Here is a 16,281-nt window from a genome sequence, read left to right on the forward strand (position 1 = left end):
CAGAGGAGGGCTCAGGGTGAGAGGGTTAGGCACACCCAATTGTGGTCGGGTTTATTTATTTTTTATTTTCGGATTGTATATTGCGCACACTATTACTATTTGGTTCGGCTTGTATATATTATTTGGATTTTATTTATCGTATTAGTATTTTCAGTTTATCTGTTGCTTATTTTATTTGGCGTTTGCGTTTAATTAAAATGCGAGACTGTTTAAGAAAAAACATAAAAAAAAAACACAGTTTCTGCATAATTCGGAAATGAACTTTCGAATTCACCCATGAGGTGTTTTCGGAAGTTCATCTCCGAAGATACCCCCCATGAGGTGTTTTCGGAGATGAACTTCCGAATTATGGAAATTTTTTTTAAAAAAAAAGCGCTTCGGAAGTTCATTTCCGAAGCAGGGGTATTTTGGGATTTTCGCTGGGGGTGACCCCCATAGGGAGGTGGCTAAAGAAATTTTCAATAAAAATACCAAACGACCTAAAAAATTGAAAATAATATAAAATTAATTAATTAATATTGTTTTGTAAAAACTACTCGAATCAAATTTTAAATTTCTTTTTTAAGTCAAACCATACGACTGACATTTATTTTATTTATTCATTATTAAGATATATTTTATAATCTATTATTTTTTTATATTTATTAATTTAGTTGAATCTATTTATTTTACTATTTCAATATTTCAAACATATTGTATATTTTAATTCTTAGTATATGATGTTTTACATGCAAATATTAATATTAATACAGATCATACTATAACATGCCATAACGACCCACATTAAGGATTTAAAAAACGATTATTTTGTATTAAATAAAAACAATTTTAAAATTTTAAAATGTATATTTTCCAATATTTAATTATTAAATAAAATAGTAATTTTATATTTAGCTAGTACTACTACCATACAAGTAAAGTTTTTCCATATAATTAGTGAGTTGATAGTGAATTAATTATATAGAGTTAGTGTCAAAATATATATATATATATATATATATATATATATATATATATATATATATATATATATATATATATATATATATATATATATATATATATATATATATATATATATATATATATATATATATATATATATATATATATATATATATATATATATATATATATATATATATATATATATATATATATATATATATATATATAGAGTTAGTGACCAAAATTACAAAATTATAAAATATAAAGAGTAAAATTTTATATATATGAGATAAAATAGGGAGTAGACTTAAACTAAACCTAAACTTAAAATAGTGTCAATTGGTTTCATTGTTGTTGTTTTGTTTGATATTTGAAAAGACATAACAAAAACAAAACAAAGCAACCAAAATAAGGTTTCATTTCGGCTAAAGCAGCGGTCTCCGGGGTCCACCGTAGCTCAGCTCAGCCACTTCTCCGACGAACTCCTTCTCTCTTCTCCCTCTCACACCAGGTTCCTCTCTCTCTTTCCTTGTCCTTCTTTTTTGTACCATTTAAAAAAAAAAAATTGTAAGCTTCGGTGGAGATTCGTGGATTCGTATTGGATCTGTGTTGTTTAGTTTCGGTTGAATTTTGATGGGTTTGTTCCGTTTCAGTTTTTTTTGAATGGTTATTGGCTTTTAGGTTTTGTTTTTTTGTGGGTGTGTTTGTTTTTGAGTTTATTGAGGACCGTACATGTCCTTGTTGATAATTCTGATTGGAATTTTTGTCTAGGTATCTCTTCTACTAAAAAAAAGTTAATTTTTTAGCTTTTGCTTTTAATTTCTCTAAAGGGTTTTTGCTACAACCTGTTCTTAGTTATTTTTGTCAAGTCTTAACTAGGGTAACCTCAAATCATCATTGATTGTAACTTTTTGACCTTAACTCTATGCTATTTTTGCATTTACCTTAAAGAGAAAGAGCTACTATACAGTGATTGAATAGTGTGAATTTGATTCTGATTGTTTTTGCAGATCAGCTGCTGTAGAGGGAAGAAGAGAGTGTTGTTGAGGTTGTTAAACTTTCGAGAAGTGTTGCTGAGGTTAAACTTTCGAGACGTCTTGCTGAGGTTAAACTCTTCTTGTACTCTTCAGATTCATGACATTCCGTCCTTTACACTTATAGTGATTATCTTCGTGGATTTGACTTAAAGTGCGGTTTTGGGGGGTGACAGTGCAAACAAGAAGCTCAAGTTTGACACTTATTTTGTCAAAGTGGTTGTTGCTATCACCGGACGATCTTTAAGAAAGACGACTCATTGGGTAAATTGCCTGTTATTAGGTTTTGTTGAGTGATAACAAATCATTATGGCTGTTGCCGAGAGGGGCAGCAGCAGCGAAGGCTCAACTTCATTCAATTGTTACAAAGTAGCAAACTTGACCGAAACCATATTGAACGCAAAGCAAACTTCCAATTTGAAAGACCGATACATTCTTGGGGAGCAGTTGGGCTGGGGACAATTTGGTGTCATTAGAACATGCTCAGACAAAACAACCGGAGAGGTTTTGGCATGCAAATCAATTGCTAAAGATAGGTTGGTGACTTCAGATGATATGCAAAGTGTTAAACTTGAGATCGAGATCATGGCAAAGTTGTCTGGGCACCCAAACGTTGTAGATCTTAAGGCAGTTTATGAAGAGGAAGATTTTGTTCACTTGGTGATGGAGCTTTGTGCTGGAGGGGAGCTGTTTCATTTGTTAGAGAAGCATGGGAGGTTTTCTGAATCTGAAGGCATGGTTCTCTTTAGACATCTAATGCAGATGGTTTTATACTGTCACGAAAACGGCGTTGTTCACCGAGATTTGAAGCCCGAAAACATTCTCTTAGCAACTAAATCCTTCTCGTCTCCAATTAAATTGGCCGACTTTGGTCTTGCGACCTACATTAAGCCTGGTACTTACTTTATTTGCTTCCTTTGCAAATATTATTCTTCTATAATGCGCGGTTTTCATCTTCAAATATTTGGGTTTGTTTAAACAGGACAGAGTTTGCATGGTTTAGTTGGGAGTCCATTTTATATAGCTCCAGAGGTATTGGCGGGTGCATATAACCAGGCTGCGGATATTTGGAGTGCTGGGGTTATTCTTTACATTCTGTTGAGTGGGATGCCGCCGTTTTGGGGGAAGACAAAGTCGCGAATATTTGAAGCTGTTAAGGCTGCCGATTTGAGGTTCCCTCCTGAACCTTGGAGTCGGATCTCTGAATCTGCTAAGGATTTAATAAGGCGAATGCTTTGCGTAGAATCTTCTCAAAGGCTCACTGCCCAAGAGGTTTTGGGTAAGTTACACATGCTTTTCTTTTGCTGTTCATGCCTATTTGCCGAAGCGACTTGATTCATATTCATAATTGTAGGTGTTCGCGGAATGAAAATAAAATTTTTGAGTTGTTGAAACATTAGAATGACTGTTCAATTGAGATGTAGATTATCACTCAATGATGGAATATAATAAAGAATATTGATTTGCTGTTGATAACAAAAAAGAAAATCTATTTAAAGCAACAAGTATATTTTAATAATCTTTATTTTTTTAATAATTTTGATACCAACTTTTCCTTTATAGACCATTGCTGGATGGAAAGTGATCCAACAAATCTGGAACAACTAAGTGAAAATAGAGTCGAAAATTGCGGAGAGTGGCATGTCGGCGGCGACTCATTCTCTTCATTTATGTCCAGAAATAATGACATCAGTTTTGGCGGTGGTTCACCTGCATGCGACGCTCAATCACCTATGTTCTCATGCAAATCATCGTTTTCTTCCATTTTCGTGGAACCAGTGACGCCTTTTTCTGCTTCTGGCGGGTTTTCATTTCAAAGCTCGGGAGGTCCAATTGGTTTGGAATTTTCTACTCCTGTTTCCTCTATGCCTAGCTTTGCATTTCTCAGCCCTAGTTCTTCTGTCGAGCAAAAGAGTCTTATATTCGAGTTCGATTCTAACGCGTCAGAAGTAAATGCTATTGCTAAAGGTATGTATAGAGTTTTTTGTTTAAATGAATATTTTATTATTATTGATTCTTTTTTTAGCTTATTATGTGATAAATATACTATTGCTTCTACTACTAGATTCTCCTCTTTGCCTTGGAAATGATGTTAAAGAAAAGGATCACAAGCCTATAGAGACTAAAAGGGCATGCGGAACAAATTGTAACCGGACATTGGGATTCCACAGCAAGAGAAACCGGACAATTGGACTCGGCGAGTGTGAGCAACTTGATCTTGTGGTGACCGAATCCGTCATTCGATGGTTATCATGCACACAACTTCCTACATCACCAAATTCATCTCTTGTCTGTTGAAAGGATATATTTCTGGACAGATTGGTCTGGTGTGGTGCGAATTTTGCCTGTCTAACAGATTGTACATCTTTCTTAAGTTTGCATTGTTGTGGTTAGTTGTGGTCTGGTTTGTGCGAGTTGTGGTTTAGTTGTTTCTAATCTTGTTGTGGTTCTAATTGGTCTGTTATTGCGAACATTTCATTTGTGTTCTCATGTTGATAATTATCATGAGTGAGTTACGAGAATTTCGCCGAAATTGAATCTTGATGGTAATCAAGTGTTACTTTGGTGTAATTGAAATGTTTGGAAATGAACTGTAAATTAATGTGTTAAGTTATTGTAAGTATAATTCTGTTGTGGGGAGGTGATTTTTGGTAATTGCAGCAGCAGTGATATGACAATATGCAGTAAACTTCACAATGCTTGTTTATTGGGCATGTTGAACCTGGAATGAATTCTCTCAAGTCTGTGATTTATGCACAAGAGAGTAAAGTGCAATCTTTTATCATTCATATTCATTCTATTTAAATGTCTCATGTATTTGTCTCTCTTGAATGCTGAGAGATCACACTTTATCTTCTTTTGTTGAGCTATTTTCGGAGGTTAAATGAAAAATGCATGTCTATGTGAAAATATAATGTTTTCTACAAACTATTGTTAGACTTGAAAGTTTATTTTTAAAAAGCTTTTTTTACTCAAACCAAACAATGTCATTCGAAGGATTCCACCCCAAACATTTAAGATTCTCCCACTTTTAAAAGAACACAAATCTTAGAGTTAGTGATGCCTAGTCGCCTCCCTTTGTTTGGTGTGGATGCCTCTTTCTTCCCTTTTGATGGTTATCACATGTTTTTTTGCTTCGTGTCTTCAAAGATTTAAATTTTCCCTCACCTTGATATGGGCAAATGCCCTTGGTTTTTTCAGGTTCTTAACCGTCCCTTCGGCCTTCACACCTAAAACTCTACACCTTCCTTTAATTCTTCATGAGAGGGATTGTAGTGGTATTACTTAGTTGAATATGCAACACAACAAATTAGAGAATTATACATACCAACCCTAAATTAGACCTGCCACCCCCATATTTTTTTATTCTAAAATTATCTTTGAGCAAGTTAGTAGGGGTGAAGAATGAAATTTTCGGTAGAATTTTTTAAAATTTTTAGGATATATATATATATATATATATATATATATATATATATATATATATATATATATATATATATATATATATATTTTGTATTACCGGAAATTTTAAATTTATGGTAGTCCAATTTTTATTTTTTTTTTGCAAAAATTACCGACAATTTCGAAAAATCCGGTAATTTTTTCGAAATTTTCGATAAAAACTCAGAAATTTTAAAAAATTCAGTTTTTTTTCGAAATTTTTGGTACACCCCCCAAATTTTCGGTAGAAACGCATATTTTTTAAAAATTAGGATTTTTAAGTAAGGGTATAATGGTTAAAGCATACATTGGGGGAGTGACATGTATAATTCTGGGGTCGCATGTATAATTCTCAACAAATCAAAACATTGCAACAGTAAAAAAGACGAAGCCTTGGGACTCAAATTAACAATAAGTTGGATTTTCTTTCTCCTTATGATGATAATGACGTCCAAGATGGCTCAAAGTGATGCAAGAACTACATTGACAAGAAGATTCTTTCTCATAAACTTGTCCAAAAAAATCATTAAGCACCGACCTAGCAAACATCTAGTGTAATCTGGTTGGTTTGAAGATTGTGGAGGCCGAGAAAGGTCTATTACATATTACCATGGAAATAATTGAAGAGTACAAATGTATCCTTAATGAAAACTCTTGGATCTTTCGTAATTTATGGAATGTGCTCACACCTTGATCTCAAAACATTTTTCTTAAGAAGCTACTTTCAAGTATGTCCCCAACTCACTTATATTTAAATTTTGAGAATATCCATCCAAATATGTTTAAAATAATAAATCAAAAGATTGAAAATTAAATATCCTAAATAAAAAAACAAAATCGGTATGATTAATTATTTACCAGAAATAATTTTTGCTCCTTCCGCTGTTTTATTTCAGGATCATATTGAATACATATAACAAAGTAAAAACCTCAAACATGAGTTTTAACTTTTAAGATAAAGATTAATGTTGAATGCTACAACAATACAAACTTCAAAATCTGTAGGCTCAAAGTAAATAAACAAAATATATGCAAGTAAGAAACTAATGAGAATTCCAACAAAACCGAAAACAAAAAAAAAACATATAAGACGAGTGTTGATTTCAAATCTAATGGGTTTGATATAAGATCCAGTGGTTTTGATTTCAGATATGGTGGTTTCAGTTTCAGATCCACCAGGAGGCTGTTTCATTTAAGTTAGTAAGAAGAAAATACATGTGCGAATTGAAATCAACAAAACCATGAAGAAGAACATATATTGATGATGCAATAGATGAAGGAGATTATTTTTGCAAAGAAGATTTAAATTTGAAAGTAGAGGGAGAATTTTTCTGATTATACCTTTGTAGAAGACAAAAAATTAGAAAACATAGTTTACTTTTTTGAACCAATCGTTGCTGACCCAGTTTGATTATAATAAAAAGTGAAAGCATATAGAAGTAGTAACCAGATGGTGTAATATAATAGTTTAGATGAAAAAAAGTAATATTTGGACATAAAATGTCTCAAAATCCATGACTTGGTAGAATTATAGACACAACTTCCTTTCTTGTATTATAGATTATTATATATTTTATTTATATGTTTTCTAAAATATATAAAATGTTTTTAAAGTTATAAAATATTTTTCTAAAAAAGTAACCTTTTAACCCATTTTATTTTTCTTAAATCCACACACTACCCAAGCTCCAAAAAGAAAATGAAGATACCCGACCCGTTTCTACAGAGGTTTTACCCAGTTAAGGTAAGCAGGTTCCTGTTGTACGTTAGTGCTACCAAGGTTTCTTTTCCTCTATGCTCCATCTCTGACTCCGTTTGCTCTATCCTCCATTTCCCCAGCGCCGTCATTTCCTTTCCCTACTTCGCACACTCCACACCCACAACAATCCTCACTCTTCACCAATGGACTCCACCGATATCAAGAAAGACCAAGCTCCACCAGCACCCGAAGACCCCGAGAAGAAGAAGAAAAAGGACGAAAAGGTTTTCAATCTCATCCCTCAATAACCCAGATTCGATTTGCATTAATAGGATTAAAAATCGATGCTTTTTCAATCCTTTTATTTCTTAAACCCTTTATTTGTAGCTAAAAATAATGGGTTTTCATTCTTGTTTTCTGATGTGACAATTTTATTGCTTTTTTCTTAGGCAAGGGAGAAGCAATTGAAAAAGGAGAAGTTTCTTCAGAAGCAAGCTCAGGTGAGTATTCATGTGTATTCTTCATTGACTATATCTCGTATGTATTGTTTGGTGAGTTTTTTATTTTATTGCTTTTGGTTTCAGCAACAACAAGCGCAACAATCAGCAGCCAATGCTTCCAAAAAGAGCGAAAAGAAAGCTGTGAAACGCGGTGCGGAGGATGAGAATCCGGCTGATTACATTGATCCGGAGACTACATTGGGTGATAAGAAGCAAATGTCACGGCAATTGGCGAAACAGTATAATCCGACTGCAGTTGAGAAATCGTGAGTGGTGAATTAGTTTCCGTGGTTGTTAGTTGTTAGCTTTCAATTATATGAAATGCTTATGTTTTATGTTTTGTGCTATTAGGTGGTATGAATGGTGGGAGAAATCGAAGTATTTTGTGGCAGATGCTAGCAGCACTAAACCGTCTTTTGTTATTGTAAGTGTGTTCTTGAGCTTTATTATGATGCCGTGTGAAGTTAGTGTTGTTTCGGTTTTGCTACTAGAGTTAAAAATAATTCAATTTTGGTGCATGCACTAAAGACAGTTATGTATTATTCGAGATTTAAACGTGAGAACAACTCACATGTGGCTTATGGAGTGTGATGTGATCTTTCTTAGGAAAAATGAAACTGTATCAGTTCATTTGTTAGAGTGGCTTACCGTATAGGTTAAGAAGTTTCAGAAATGAATTGTATTCCTATTGGTTTTTGATGGTGTCGGTTGAAATGCCGCAAAGAGATTCTCAAATTTTGTGCTCTTAATCAATGGTTATCTTTATTGCATTTTATTGATCCTGCTGTAATTGTGAAAAGATTAAGCTATAATCTTGTCTCTGCTTCCTAGGTACATACAGAATGGCTGTTCAAAATCAAATGATATGGAAAAGTTACGTTTTTTTATGCTCCCTTTTTATGTATTTAGAATCTCACTGTGCTATAATTTTAGGTTTTGCCTCCACCAAACGTGACAGGTGCTCTCCATATAGGTCATGCTCTAACAGCTGCAATAGAGGTATTACAGAATTCCCTTTTTCACAGTTCAGTTTTTCTGTTTATAACAGGTAATGGCAGTGTGGTATATTACTTGCAGGATACAATGATTCGTTGGCGAAGAATGTCTGGATACAATACTTTGTGGGTTCCTGGGATGGATCATGCTGGAATTGCTACACAGGTATTGTTTGCAAATTGATATGTTGTTCATCAGCTTTTTTGTAATTTACCATCTATTGTGGTTTTTTGTTATTTGGCGGTAGGGGAAGGACCCCTTGTTTGACTCAGGGTTGGATTTGATGTCGTTAAATCATGTTATTATTATGCGCAGGTAGTTGTAGAGAAAAAGATAATGCGTGAAAGGCAACTAACCAGGCATGATTTGGGCCGTGAAAAATTTATTGAAGAGGCATGTTGAATAGTCTTTGCAGTCAAAGTTCTTAATAATTTGATGCTTGATATTTTCTCTGTTAGTTCTGACTCTTCTGACATGCTGTAGTGAATATTGGTAAAAGTAGGTTTGGGAATGGAAAAACAAGCACGGGGGCACAATTTTGCAACAATTACGCCGATTAGGAGCATCTTTGGATTGGTCCCGTGAGGTAAATATGTAATCTGTTTAGTGTTATACCGTTTTGTGCATGTGTGTGCATGTATGGAGAATCTGTTGAAATGGAAAGAAAATAAGCTCAAAAGGAGTATAGAACAATCCATTGTGCTGAGTGTGTAGTTACGCCCTGATTAAAAACTTGTGCAAAAATCTACAATGAAGTAAGATAACTAAAATAAAGCCTGTCCAATGGGAGTTAAATAGCTATTTTTCATCATTATTTTTCTTTTGAAGTGTGATAACTGCCTTTCATAAGCATCTGCTTTCTATTCTATTCTAAGTCTTGCTCTATCTTGCCAGTGCTTCACAATGGATGACAAAAGATCTAAGGGTGTAACAGAGGCTTTTGTGAAGCTTTACAAGCAAGGCCTTGTCTATAGGTGAGATGGATGTTGATAATATGTATAGTCTTTACGTAATGCTTTTATTCATATATTTCCTTTCAATTTTAATTTTATAGTACACAACTTATTGAGATCCTTGATTGCATAAGAATGAGTTTTAGTCAATACATTGTTGGAAACAATATAGGGTACCTGATAAGGACTGCACTAATATTTACATAAAGACCAATGCAAATATAGTTGTGCCTGTAACTGTCTCGGATCTTTTTACTGTATGTTTCCCCTTCAATCTCTTGCTCCGCCTCTCCCACACACATGTTGCTAGTATAAGGCAAAAAAGCTTTAGATAAGCTTCCCGCCACGATGGATCTGTAGTCAAAACAAGAATCACATGGACTAAGGCCATATTTTGGAAACATGATATAATTGAAGCTTCAGTATAGGCCTATATATTTTAGTGGACTTGGAAACTTCTTGGCTGGCAAAGTAAAATCATATCATATATTTATGTAGAGCAAGTCAAATTAAAATATCATGCTGATGTGATTCTGTTTATTGAGCTGAGTGCCCTTTCAAGTTTTCTTAACATTTATGAATAAGTGAATCTTTTGTAGATACTACTTTTTTTAAGCATTTTTTTCATTACTGTTGTATTTTGTTTCGGGTGCTCCCTCAACTTTTCAGTTTCTTATATCCCATCTTATACTTAATATTACTCTTTTGTCCTTGTTACAGGGACTTACGGTTAGTGAATTGGGATTGTGTGTTGCGAACGGCAATATCTGATATTGAGGTATGTGATGGATGTACTTAGCTTCTTCATTTGTTGTGTTGCATATTTAATGTATTAATGTAATTACTTAGTAAGGGTATATAAGTAATAGGGAATGAAGTGATAAGGATGTTGAGAGTTCGATCCGCGCTCTCAGCATAATACTACAATTACTAACAATACTAACATTTTCTGTTTCAAAAGTTAAAGAAAGAAATTAAATATAATTGCTTGTTGCATGCAGGTGGATTATATTGATATAAAAGAAAGGACCCTACTAAAGGTTCCGGGATACGACAAACCTGTTGAATTTGGAGTTTTAACAAAATTTGCATACACTTTGGAAGGGGACCTAGGTGAAGTTGTTGTTGCCACAACTAGGATAGAAACTATGCTTGGTGACTCTGCTATTGCTGTACATCCTTCTGATGACCGGTACAGCCAATTTCATGGAAAATATGCTGTTCACCCATTTAATGGAAGGAAACTTCCTATAATTTGTGATGCTATTCTTGTTGATCCAAAGTTCGGGACAGGTGCTGTGAAGGTGATCACTAGTTTATTTAAGGTTAAAAGTTTCATCTGTTATTTCTCAAGCGATGTTGTAAATGTTACAATGCTTTCTTTATGGCTTGCAGATTACACCAGCCCATGATCCTAATGATTTTGAGGTTGGGAAACGTCACAACCTTGAATTTATTAATGTTTTCACTGATGATGGGAAAATAAATTCCAATGGAGGCTCTGAATTTTTGAACATGCCACGATTTGAAGCCAGGGAAGCAATAACAGAAGCTTTACGAAAGAAGGTATTGTTATAGAAATCTATTTTCATAAGAATTCTCTGGTGCTTAGGCAACTAATTTAACACCTGTTTCATATGAAACCATTTGGTGTTTAGGCAACACATGTTATGTGGAAAAATTGTGTTGGAAAGTTCGGGTGTGAAATCCAGTATCTTAAATGGAAAGTTGTCTTTGTCTCTGTTTAATGAAACACGATAATTGGCCATTCAATGTTTCATTTGCTTCCTTTCATGTAGGGCCTTTATAGAGGTTCTGAAAACAATGAGATGCGCCTCGGTGTCTGTTCAAGAAGCAATGATGTAATAGAGCCCATGATAAAGCCACAGTGGTATGTCAATTGCAGTGATATCGCAAAGGAAGCTCTTCATGCTGTCACGGATGAGGAAAACAAGAAAGTAGAGATTTTTCCAAAACAATATGTGGCTGATTGGAAGAGGTGCTTATATATGTTTGCCTTTTGCAATTTTGTATATTTAATAGTTACCCAACTTATTTTTCAGAGTACTCCTCTGAAAGTGGTCTAAGATTTAAACTTTTACAGATGGCTAGAAAACATACGTGATTGGTGCATTTCAAGGCAGCTATGGTGGGGTCACCAAATTCCTGCATGGTACGTCACTTTAGAAGATGATACACTGCAGGAATTGGGTGCTTACCACGACCATTGGGTAGTGGCTAGAAATGAAGAGGAAGCTCGGGATGAGGCTAACCAGAAGTATAATGGAAAGAAATTTAATTTAACCCGGGATCCTGACGTTCTCGATACATGGTTTTCTTCTGGTCTATTCCCGTTAACAGTGCTGGGATGGCCTGATGACTCAGAAGACCTGAAGGCGTTCTATCCAACTTCTGTTTTGGAAACTGGCCATGATATCCTCTTTTTCTGGGTTGCTCGTATGGTGATGTTAGGAATGAAATTAGGTGGTGATGTGCCTTTTAGCAAGGTGAGGTTACTATCTCATTCATCAATTGAACAAAGCTAACCGATCTAGTACATGCCTAGAAGTTTTTATCAATGGCCTTCTGACATAAATACTTACAATTATTTGCAGATTTATTTGCACCCTATGATTCGTGATGCACATGGACGCAAGATGTCTAAATCTTTGGGGAATGTTATTGATCCCATTGAGGTGATAAATGGGATATCACTGGAAGGTCTACACAAGAGGTTAGAAGGCGGTAACCTTGACCCTAAAGAATTAGCTGTTGCCATAGAGGGTCAGAAGAAGGACTTTCCAAATGGTATTGATGAATGTGGCGCCGATGCTCTCCGTTTTTCCCTGGTCTCGTACACAGCTCAGGTGTCAATCTCTTACCAATTGTTTACATATTTTTTAGCATCAACATAGCTAACTTTTGTGATTTAACAATTAACATCTGTTTTCGTTCATTTCAGTCCGACAAAATTAACCTAGATATTCAAAGGGTGGTTGGGTATCGCCAATGGTGTAACAAATTATGGAATGCAGTACGATTTGCTATGAGCAAGCTGGGAGATGATTATATTCCTCCTGCAACTTTGTCTCCCGATGCTCTCCCGTTTAGCTGCCAGTGGATACTGTCTGTGTTGAATAAAACCATATCGAAAACAACCAAGTCTCTAGAATCATATGAATTTTCACAAGCTACTACTGCTGTGTATTCTTGGTGGCAGTATCAATTGTGTGATGTGTTCATTGAAGTGATCAAGCCTTACTTTTCTGGTAACGACCCCAAGTTTACTTCCGAAAGACGCTTTGCTCAAGATACTTTGTGGTTTTGTTTGGACAATGGCCTGCGATTGCTCCATCCTTTTATGCCTTTTGTCACGGAAGAATTGTGGCAACGCCTTCCTTCGCCCAAGGAATGTAAGAGAGCAGAATCTATTATGATAGCTGATTATCCATCAGCTATAGAGGTTAGTTTGTTTTAATATTTTGCACCTTCCCCCGTCAATTTAATAATAGATAATTGTTTGTTTAGTCGAATCTTCAATTGTTCTATTTTTTTAATCTCAGGGCTGGAATAATGAAAAGGTTGAGAGTGAGATGTACCTCATTGAGTCTACTGTGAAGTCTCTCAGGTCACTGGCAAAAGAGAGACGTGACAGGTATGTCAGAGGCGATGCCCTTATAATAGCAGCACCTTGTATTAGTTTCTCTACTAACTAAATTATTATTCTATCGGATGTGCTTTGCTGATTTCGGCAATGATGACTATTTTGCCAGGCGACCGGCTTTTGTTCTCTGCCGAGCACAGGCGGTTACAGAGATTATTAACAGCCATCAATTAGAGATTACAACACTAGCTAATCTATCCTCTTTGACCGTAAGTGGCACAAGCTGTTGTGTTATCGTTAAGCATGTATCTCATTCACGTCCACTTCATTTGAGTTACATATTTCCACCTTTAATGCCGATGATATGATTCACAGGTAATCACCGAAAGTGAAGCTGTTCCTTCTGGATACGCTACTACTGTCGTAAATGAAAGCATTTCTGTTTATTTAGAGCTTCAAGGAGTTAATTCTGCAGAAGCTGAGCTTGGAAGGAAGAAGAAGATAGATGAACTAAACAAGTACGTTAATATCACTGTTTTTGGAGAATACTTTTATACATAGGCCAAGTCATAGATACAAAAAGGTTGCGAATAATATGTTATTTGCAATATGACTTAAATCAACATCAATCAATATATTAGTTGAGCATGCTTACATTTTCGGTGGAGTTTCAAATTTGTAGCTAAAATTTTTGAACTACACTTTATTATTTCCTTTATGTGGTGGTTTCAACAGAACTTGAACTTATAGACTTGAGATTTTATTATGCAGGCAAATAGAAAGATTAGAGAAGATTATGAATGCTCCAGGTTATGAAGAGAAGGTTTCACTACAAATTCGATCAAAGAATGAGGAGAAGCTAGTATCTCTAAAGGAGCGCTTATTGCTCGAGGAAACGGCTGGACTAAATCTCTAGTTTCAAGTCAACTTGGTTGAAGATTAATTTTTCCTTGCATGAGGCAGAGAAAGTTCCATTTTTAGTTTGAAGTACACATTCTATGGCCTAATTTTTTGGCTCTCCTACATTATACATTTTATTTAGCAGTAAAAACAAATTTTGGTAATCTAATGTCATGAGATGGACACATCTATTGTTACAATATAAACTTTGAATTGTGAAGACCTTGTTGAGTAGTAAGAATATGAACACAATTTATCTTGAAGGGCCCAATTATGTTGTTAATGCATATTGAAAAGAGTGGATGCTAATCAATATGATGTTAGAAGAGTTGAAAAATGATTTCTTTTCCTAGAAAAGTAATATAAATATGATTTCTAGACTTGGGTCCAAAGAACTTGAGCTTGTGGTTACACACCACAATGCATCAACAAGGAAGTCAAATATCTTAATTAGAGTGGATTAATGTAAGATTGGCTTAAAATCATAGTGGGTTAGAACAAAAAATAGTAGATGCTAATCACTAGCTTGGATACTCATAAGTCATAACACATCATCCAAATCCAAAACTTTTATTAAAATTATTAATATATAAAAAATTTCAGCAAAAGATTGTGTACACTTCTTAAAATTAATGTACACTTTTTAACACCTTATCAAGTATCAACACCCAAAAAAAGAACTTTATTTTCTCAACCTACATATAGCATCTGTACTTGTAAAAAAATCAGAAGTATAGACACTATTACAAATTGTTATTTTTGGTAAAAGACTATCCTACAATTTTCTACACAAACATAGTTGTTATTCCTAAATTTGGTACTAGCATTTTTCTTGAATTAAACTCAGAAAGTCCATAATGAAACTTCAGTATCTACAAAATCCACGTCATCAAAACAAAACTCGTTCCCCCAGTAACGTGCAGGAGACATAAGAACCATGTTTCTTAAATACTCCGGCACTGTATCCTCTTCTTCCTCTCGTTGCTCCATCGCTGTCTCCGCCGCTTCCACCTTCACCGTTGATGATTCATTATCCTTTCTCTCCTGGCTATACTCACTGTTCTGAAACTTAGTCTCCGGCCGGAAAGCCTCCGCTGCCTCCGCCGCCGCCTTTTGAATATCTCTCGCATCCGACGTAGCAGGAACCGGTAACCTCCAAGCAGAGTCAGCAAAATTAAGAGAAGCAGACTCTCCTCTAAGCGCAATCGCGGCAACATCATGCGCACGCGCCGCCATCTCAGGAGTAATAAATGTCCCTAGCCAGATTCTTGTCTTCTTGTTAGGCTCTCTCACTTCACACACCCACTTGCCAGAATCCCTCTTTCTGACTCCACGGTAAACCGGGTGGCGCGTTTCTCTGAACTTTTTCCTCCCCGCAGGTTTCTTCGGCTTAAGATACCTCTCTGAAGATGAACATGGATCATGTGACTCCAAAATTTGATTATTGGTAAACATGTTGTAATAACACAATGATAATAGAAGAAAGTTTGTTAATTCTGTTAGAAAAAAACTCTATGGATAAGAGTTAGTTATAGTAGTAGTACTTGGCAGTTGTTATTCTGTTATTTTTGTTATTTGTGTGGCTTTGATATTGAATGGAAAAGTGTGGATTGAAAGGGGTATATATAAAGAGTGAGAAATGAAGTGTGTTGAAGGAAAGTGACATGGTGAAGATGTTTAGTATTCTGTGAATGAGGAGAAGACAGCTAGTGATTTTTCACACGGTATGGACGACGGTTAAGGAAATGAAAGTGAGACATGGGTTTATTTTCAGAAACTCTGTATCTAACACGTGTGGTTTTTTGTTTCCCAAGATAGTTGTTTCTAGAGTTTTTTGAAATATAGTATTTGGATAAGAAAAGGTTAAATTTGACTGAAAGTGAGAGGAAGGAAAAAGAGAAGAAGGACACTAGAAGAGGGAGTGTGTCTTTTGTGCTGGTCACTCCATATGTGTCCATGTCTACGTTATTATTTAAAATAAATTTTAATATTTGTGTTTTAAAATAGTTTGTATGTATATTTTAAACATAAGTATGGTGATAAAGTTATAATGACATCATAAAATTTGGGATTGTGATCTAAAGGCATTGCTACGTGGTAGAGAGAGAATTGTAAATTGTCAAAGGACTAGAGTTAGATTCTGTGGGTTGGTTTGGCTGAGTTCAATGTGAGGGAAATAAAATATTGGTACAGGCCAGGGGGA

The 16,281-nt window shown here is 35.0% G+C and overlaps 3 protein-coding genes across 4 annotated transcripts; 2 read left to right on the top strand and 1 right to left on the bottom strand.

Moving 5' to 3' along the window:
- The first annotated feature begins 1,274 nt into the window (after positions 1-1,274).
- LOC131643527 (calcium-dependent protein kinase 26) lies at positions 1,275-4,637 on the top strand. 2 transcript variants are annotated; one of them, XM_058913773.1, is made up of 6 exons: positions 1,275-1,459; positions 1,959-2,053; positions 2,159-2,877; positions 2,965-3,261; positions 3,546-3,950; positions 4,048-4,637. In XM_058913773.1, the coding sequence occupies exons 3-6, from the start codon at positions 2,292-2,294 to the stop codon at positions 4,278-4,280; spliced, it is 1,521 nt and encodes a 506-aa protein (XP_058769756.1). In that variant the 5' UTR covers positions 1,275-1,459; positions 1,959-2,053; positions 2,159-2,291; the 3' UTR covers positions 4,281-4,637. The 2 variants fall into 2 exon arrangements, with proteins under 2 accessions (XP_058769756.1, XP_058769757.1); XM_058913774.1 differs by having other exon boundaries at positions 1,964-2,053.
- A 2,545-nt stretch (positions 4,638-7,182) lies between these two features.
- Positions 7,183-14,349, top strand: LOC131643528 (valine--tRNA ligase, mitochondrial 1-like). Its single transcript, XM_058913775.1, has 20 exons — positions 7,183-7,409; positions 7,575-7,625; positions 7,710-7,891; positions 7,977-8,049; positions 8,559-8,624; positions 8,703-8,786; positions 8,937-9,014; positions 9,124-9,207; positions 9,516-9,595; positions 10,295-10,352; positions 10,576-10,878; positions 10,970-11,140; positions 11,374-11,573; positions 11,679-12,081; positions 12,190-12,441; positions 12,537-13,037; positions 13,138-13,229; positions 13,348-13,447; positions 13,554-13,696; positions 13,950-14,349. The coding sequence occupies exons 1-20, from the start codon at positions 7,329-7,331 to the stop codon at positions 14,092-14,094; spliced, it is 3,147 nt and encodes a 1,048-aa protein (XP_058769758.1). The 5' UTR covers positions 7,183-7,328; the 3' UTR covers positions 14,095-14,349.
- A 301-nt stretch (positions 14,350-14,650) lies between these two features.
- On the bottom strand, positions 14,651-15,860 carry LOC131643530 (dehydration-responsive element-binding protein 1A-like). Its single transcript, XM_058913776.1, has one exon. The coding sequence runs from the start codon at positions 15,531-15,533 to the stop codon at positions 14,922-14,924; it is 612 nt and encodes a 203-aa protein (XP_058769759.1). The 5' UTR covers positions 15,534-15,860; the 3' UTR covers positions 14,651-14,921.
- Positions 15,861-16,281: the final 421 nt, after the last annotated feature.

This window comes from Vicia villosa, linkage group LG1, assembly GCF_029867415.1.
Source record: "Vicia villosa cultivar HV-30 ecotype Madison, WI linkage group LG1, Vvil1.0, whole genome shotgun sequence".
Taxonomy (NCBI): Eukaryota; Viridiplantae; Streptophyta; class Magnoliopsida; order Fabales; family Fabaceae; genus Vicia; species Vicia villosa.